The sequence below is a fragment of the Zingiber officinale genome, chromosome 5A (genome assembly GCF_018446385.1).
Source record: "Zingiber officinale cultivar Zhangliang chromosome 5A, Zo_v1.1, whole genome shotgun sequence".
Classification (NCBI taxonomy): Eukaryota; Viridiplantae; Streptophyta; class Magnoliopsida; order Zingiberales; family Zingiberaceae; genus Zingiber; species Zingiber officinale.
The window spans coordinates 97,025,942-97,032,034 of NC_055994.1; the positions used below are offsets into that span (position 1 = coordinate 97,025,942).

Here is a 6,093-nt window from a genome sequence, read left to right on the forward strand (position 1 = left end):
GAAAATAAGGAGAGAGTGTGTGATGAGAGAGAATAAAGAGAGGGAAAGTGTGATGAGAGAAAATGAAGAGAGAGATTATGGTAGGAGAGATTAAGGAGAGAGAAAGTGTGATGAGAAAAAAAGTGTGATGAAAAATGAGGAGAAAGTGTGTAATGGGAGAGAAATTGTAATAAAAGAGAAAGTGTGATGGAAGAGAATGAAGAGAGAAAAAATAAGGAGAGGGTGTGCGATAGAAGAGAATACATGGAGAAAATAGTAGAAAATATGTGATGAGAGAAAATGAGAAGAGAGAAAGTATATTAAGAAAGAAAATATAATAAGAGAATGAGGAGAGAGAACGAATGATGAGGGAGAACAAGGAGAGAGAAAGTAAAATGAAAGAAAATTGAATAAATATATTAAAGATATTTTTATCCAAAACCTAATTTTTATTCCTATTCCTATCAAAACTCAAGGAAAGAAGTGAGTTTCAATATCCAATTTTTTAGATTTCATTCTAAAATCTTGATTAAATTTCATTCCTATCAATTAAATACAAATTTTGAAAATGAATCCATTTTCTCATTCTTAAATCCTTCAATCAAACGCCACCTGAATCAGTCAGAATTTGAAATTCAATAATTCAAGTTCTGCAACTTTATCTCCGGCAAATTTCTCCTGTTAATCAAATTTATATATACCATATTGTATATACGGCCATACTGTATCACAACACAAAACAAGATTCAGTATTGCGGTACTTCGATGCTGCTTGTGTTTGTTCTTTTCTCCTCATCGGCATATGAACAAGTGATCATCGTCCCTGATGGCGCATATCTCATCGATTTCAGCACCATCAGCTGACAAAACTTTGCTTGCCTGCATCCCAAATGATCTCTCTGCACACAAAAATTTAGCAGTTACTCAATTACCTTCTTGAATCTCAGTTGTCTCTGATATATATATATATATAAAAGTTATTGTATACCTGCCACTTCCAGTAGCTTTTTGATTGAATCAGGAAGAAAAATGAGTTTCCCTGCAAGAACCGTTTCTTCTCTCTTGCTTGTATCAGGATGATGCCCATGAATTGTCACTCTCTTGGCTACAGCACACGAGACTCACGAGTTCAGAAATAAGTTTGTGAGAACCTATTTATGTATAATTTGACCACATGGAAGATAAATATATACCTTCAGCATCCATGTCATTGGAGATTGTATGCTCAACTTCTTCGCTTTCTTCCGGGTGTTCTTCATCCTACTCAAAGTTTCATGAAAATGATCAGAAGCTTCAGTCACTGTAAGACAGATCTTCTCGGAATGGTACTGTGAGATTAATGTAGTACCTCTGCGTTCACTTGGCTCAACACATCCGGCACAAATGGTACTTCTTCAACTAAGTCTTTGCCGAGTTCCTTGAGGAACTGAAACCCAAACCAAGCTTAGAGGGAAAAGTACTGAAGCATGTCCTTGAAGAATTACAGGTTTTTTTTTTTTTTTTTGCAGCTTCTGAACCTGAATAAAATTGGAGAACACCATTTTCCCATCAGCACTGTATGGCTGTGCGATCTGCATGAAGTGTCGATGGCTTATCCGGACGACTTGGCAGAGCCTCTTGCTACGAACCGTAAACGGCTGTGGAACGTTGAAGATCACCCCAATCTCTCCAAGAACATCAGCAGGACCTAGTGCCGTCAGAAACTACAACTCACCTCATGTCAGCACCATCAAAGACTTGTTAATTTGCTTAATTATGTTCTTACCTTTTCAGTTCCATTCTTTGATGTCAAGATATCCTGCAAAAACAGAGGAAAATCAGAGGAAGGAGTTTAGTTTAGGACAGTGGGGGGTGTTTCAGACATACCACTGCACCAGAGACAATGATGTATAAATCGGTTGGAATTTCGTTTTCTATGATGATGTCCATTTTTGGAGGAAAGTACTCTGCTTTCAGCTCAGAAACCTGTTAAGAATAGAATTAACTGTGACTTATTAAGATCCGAAAAAGTAGTTCGAATTCGATGATCACCAGCTGAACTATGAACTCTTTGGAGACTCCTTTGAAGAGGTACGTTGCTTCGACTGTGCGCTGGAAGAGGTGCTGCGCGATGGTCGATCTGATGGCTTTGGGCAGGTCGGCGATCACCTCTTCCTGTTGCAGTTCCATGGTCTTGAACTTGAGCTGCAGGTGCGCCATCATCTGCTCTCGCATGCCGTCCGGCAGCCGGTGCTTGCTCGCGAATCGTGAAATTTGATGTATGGTGTCTCTCTGAACAAACAGTACCGGTCATGATCAGTTGAGTTCAGTCCATCTTTGCAAGTTATGATCGGTCGTTGATTGATGATTACCATGATGAAGGTGCGGGTGGCGGAGTGGACGATGAGGTTGGTCATGTTGCCGATGAGGTAGGCAGTGAGGCCGATGTTGAAGAGCATGAGGAAGATGGTGAAGATCTTCTCGCCGGTGTTCCAGGCGTGGAGGTCGCCGTAGCCGACGGTGGTGAGGGTGGTGATGGACCAGTAGACGGCGTAGATGTAGCCCATCCAGATACTCCGTTCCTCGAAGTCCGGAATCAATTTGCCGATCCAGGTTTCCTCCTTGTTGTGGTGGTGCGTTGCCATCCAGAAGTAGACGCAGGCCGCCGAGTGCACCGCAAACAGAGTCACGCAGATGAGCTTCACATATCTCGTCCAGAAGTAGCTGAATCTGATATCTTTCTCCAATCTGCATAATTTCATCTAATTTAAGTATGAAATTCTTGGAATTTCTGGAAATTTTTCAATAAACCTGGCAAACAGCTTGCTGGCTCGCCGGAGACGCCAGAGGCGCAGCAGGCTGACGACGCCGAAGACGGATCCGCCGTTCTTTTTCCCGGTGAGGATCCGGTATATGATCTGGAACGGCACGGTGGAGGCCACGTCCATGACCAACCCCGGCGACGTCAGGTACCTCCCGGCGATCTTCCTCCGGTCGTCCACCAGCAAGTAGGTGGAGCTGTCGAAGTAGGCGACGGAGAAGGATACCGCGATGTCGATCCCGAAGAAGACGTCGACGACGAGGTCGAAGACGAGGAGCGACCCCAAGCCCACCCGCTGGAACGCCAGCTCGAACGGCGACGCCCACGCGGAGTAGAACACCAGCACCATCAAGAACATCTGCCACCACCTGCTAAACAGAGAGATCAAGAAAGCATCCCAAGCACTTCGATCGATGAAGGGAATCGGAATTACGGACCTGTATCGAGGATCATACGGTGCAATGACGTATTTCTTGGGGCTGGGATAGTTGCCGTCGAGGCCTGCTCCGAACGCCGGCAGGAGGCTGCTGGAGAGTGCGGCGAAGCTCTTGATTTGCCCACTCGAAGCTCGCCTCACCAGCCACGGCGACTCCGTCACTGCTTCGACTCTGCTGCTCATCGTAATCAATGATCTTGGTGATCTTCTCGGTGCAATCGCTCCAAGAAGATCCATATATATATATATACAGTAAATTAAAAGCAAGAAAAAAAAGAATTTAAGAATTCCATTTTTTATAGTGAATTATTGCAGGAAGAGTCAACGACTGTGCATGGGGACCTGCATTTTGAATACATTTAATCCAATTAAAGAAATCTGATGGAGAAAATGATGTGTATAGAATTTGTATGAATGCGTGCGCAAGTTGCGGTGAATTGTGGTGATTTATTGCAGAAAAAGTCACGGCTATGCCCCGCATAAGCTAAGTTTTTGTCTTACCCTTGCAATATATATTTGTTTTTGTTTTTAAATACATATTTTTTATTCGAACGGATGAATGATAAAAATGGACATTTCTCCTACTTTTTATGTTGGTTGCGGTGAAATTAGCATCAATTAAATTTTTTCCCTCACCAAAATACTTGTAAATATTAAATTATGATTCTTCACGAGTGAAATGGTGGAATCCTCAACCTCATGTGTCTTAACAGTCAAAAGGCATACTAAACTATCAGTTAAAGTAGACAAGATGGATTAAATGTAATCTAAACAAAATTAAATTCGGCCTAGATGAGATAAAAGATGTAATCAAATCTATTCAGCGCACTCATTCCTAGAATTTGTTACGAGACAAGATAGTCCCCTAGTGACGGTCTAGTGGCTAGTGCATGAGGTGTTACCATCATGAAATCTAGGATTCGAATCTCGGCATAGTCGAAGTAAATGTTTCCTTTATGTGTTAGTCACTATTCCAAAGGCTAGTAGCCGCTCGTGATTTACCTCCTCCGTATTAGCCCTAGAACAGATTGACGGAATGCTGAGGGCGAACGTATTCGTTTTTTTGACACCATGTTAGGAGACAAGATAGCTACTAAGATTTTATTTCAACCGCCGCCTTCACCCCCACTTTAGCTTTGGAACCTGACATTCATTTTGTCTCACCCTTGGATCCCAACATCATCCATCCCTCACTCTCTATCATCGACATCCTCCACGTCTGAGTCTCAAATCCCAGCATCCTCCCTCAGCTTCAGTCACCGACATCCCCTATGCGCGACTCAGCCTTAGATTCCCGACATCATCCATTCCTCTTCCTCTGTCGTCGACTTCCTCCACGCCTTACTCTCAGATCCCAACATCCTCCCTTGACTTCGGTCATTGCCATCCCTCTTACCTTGGCTTCAGATCCCGACATAATCCCTTAGCCTTAGTCACTTACATCTTCCACTTCTCAGTATGAGATCTCGGCATCGCACTTGGTTCAGCTTCAGTCATCGACATCGTCCTGGTCATGGCCTCAACCATCAACACCATCCCAAACTCAACCTCAGACACGTGCTGACACCATCTCAAAATCGATCTTAGACAATGACACGATCCCCAACTTAGTCCCGGCCACCAAGTCCATCCAAGACTTGGTCTCATATCCTGACATTTTCCTTGTCTCAACCTCAGTCGTCAACTTCATCTATCCTCAAGGCCACTCAACATCGATGTCATTTCTCATTGTCAGATCATACTCACACCCTACGTTGGCCCATTGAAAATGCCTAGAGCACATGTCTATAAGAAAGCAGCAAAATTGCCTCAATAATGAGACTATTTCTCCTTGGAGATACGGACAACCATTACAAATATTCCAGAACAAGTGACACCGGGAGGATGGAGAAGTAGTTATATGATTGTCAGATCTAGTTTCCTTATTGCCCTACTTCAAACAAGTGGCATTCAGTGAATGAAGATTTGACTAACAGCTGTCAGATCTAATTCCCTCACTAGCTCATGTGAGGATGAAAAAAAAGATAATGCAACGGATGACATGGAGATATTTTTCTGATGGTTATATAACACCCTAGAGGAGGTAAGTGCAAAAAGACTCTCACCACTCTCTTGGGGCTCCATCAAACTCTCTCCTGCTTTTCTTCTTCCTCCTCCAATTTCATACCTCAAGCAAACATTAACTTGAGCTTTAGAGTGGCATGCCGGGATCTCTCCTCGGCGACATTCTAACACACTATTGAAGGGCTTTTCAGGCCCTCTCATCTTCATCATCGACGATTTTTGGAGAGCAAGCACGTCAGCTCGTTCGTTGACAGTTGGCTTGACCATCTATGATATTTGGTCGTAACAATGAGCAATGCTTTATAGTGAGAATGTGGAGACTCGATTGGTTGAGCCAAGTGAGGTAGTCGAGATTTGATCAATGTTAAGGGACCATGGACCAAGTGTTATTATATTAAAATATTTTTATCAAGTTATCAAAAATATTTAAACTCCATTAAAATTATTTTAACTTGATTAGAATAGTTAGTCGTGGTGCCAAAAAAAGGTGTCCTTCATAGTCCGCCCCCAGATTATATTTGATCCTGTCCGAATGCTGAATCAATGGACGCTGGGCACGTGGCGCTCTCCGGTGGCTGACGTGGATCTTCGACTGGTTGCACGAACCTCCGGCGAACCTGCATAGAAGTCGGGCCGGGAAGGGGTTCCCGGCGGCGACCCTCCGACGCTCAAGTCAGGCAAGCAAATAATGAAAAAAGTGGCTCCAAAGGTGTCCAACGCGTATCTCCGGAGAAGTATAAGGCTCTTTATATAGAGCGGTGAAAGAGCTCCTGCACGTCCACCGAGGCGCATACGTGTCCGTAGCCCATACCTC

At 43.5% G+C, this 6,093-nt stretch overlaps 1 protein-coding gene across 1 annotated transcript; it reads right to left on the minus strand.

The window, feature by feature from the left end:
* Positions 1–489: 489 nt before the first annotated feature.
* Positions 490–3,454, minus strand: LOC121981132 (potassium channel KAT4-like). Its single transcript, XM_042533499.1, has 11 exons — positions 3,217–3,454; positions 2,770–3,147; positions 2,331–2,706; positions 2,011–2,250; positions 1,846–1,944; positions 1,745–1,777; positions 1,497–1,682; positions 1,328–1,405; positions 1,173–1,239; positions 968–1,084; positions 490–878 (listed from the first exon to the last, which is right to left on the minus strand). Exons 1-11 carry the CDS (start codon positions 3,450–3,452, stop codon positions 772–774), a joined length of 1,917 nt encoding a protein of 638 aa, XP_042389433.1. The 5' UTR covers positions 3,453–3,454; the 3' UTR covers positions 490–771.
* Between the last annotated feature and the right edge of the window lie 2,639 nt (positions 3,455–6,093).

Excerpts from the sequence above, each read along its gene's own strand:
- LOC121981132 (XM_042533499.1), bottom strand. The coding sequence starts at position 3,452 with ATGGATCTTCTTGGAGCGATTGCACCGAGAAGATCACCAAGATCATTG. Across the intron at positions 1,778-1,845 it reads TCATTGTCTCTGGTGCAGTG|GATATCTTGACATCAAAGAA; the intron begins GTATGTCTGAAA and ends CTGTTTTTGCAG. Across the intron at positions 1,085-1,172 it reads CAATGACATGGATGCTGAAG|CCAAGAGAGTGACAATTCAT; the intron begins GTATATATTTAT and ends CGTGTGCTGTAG.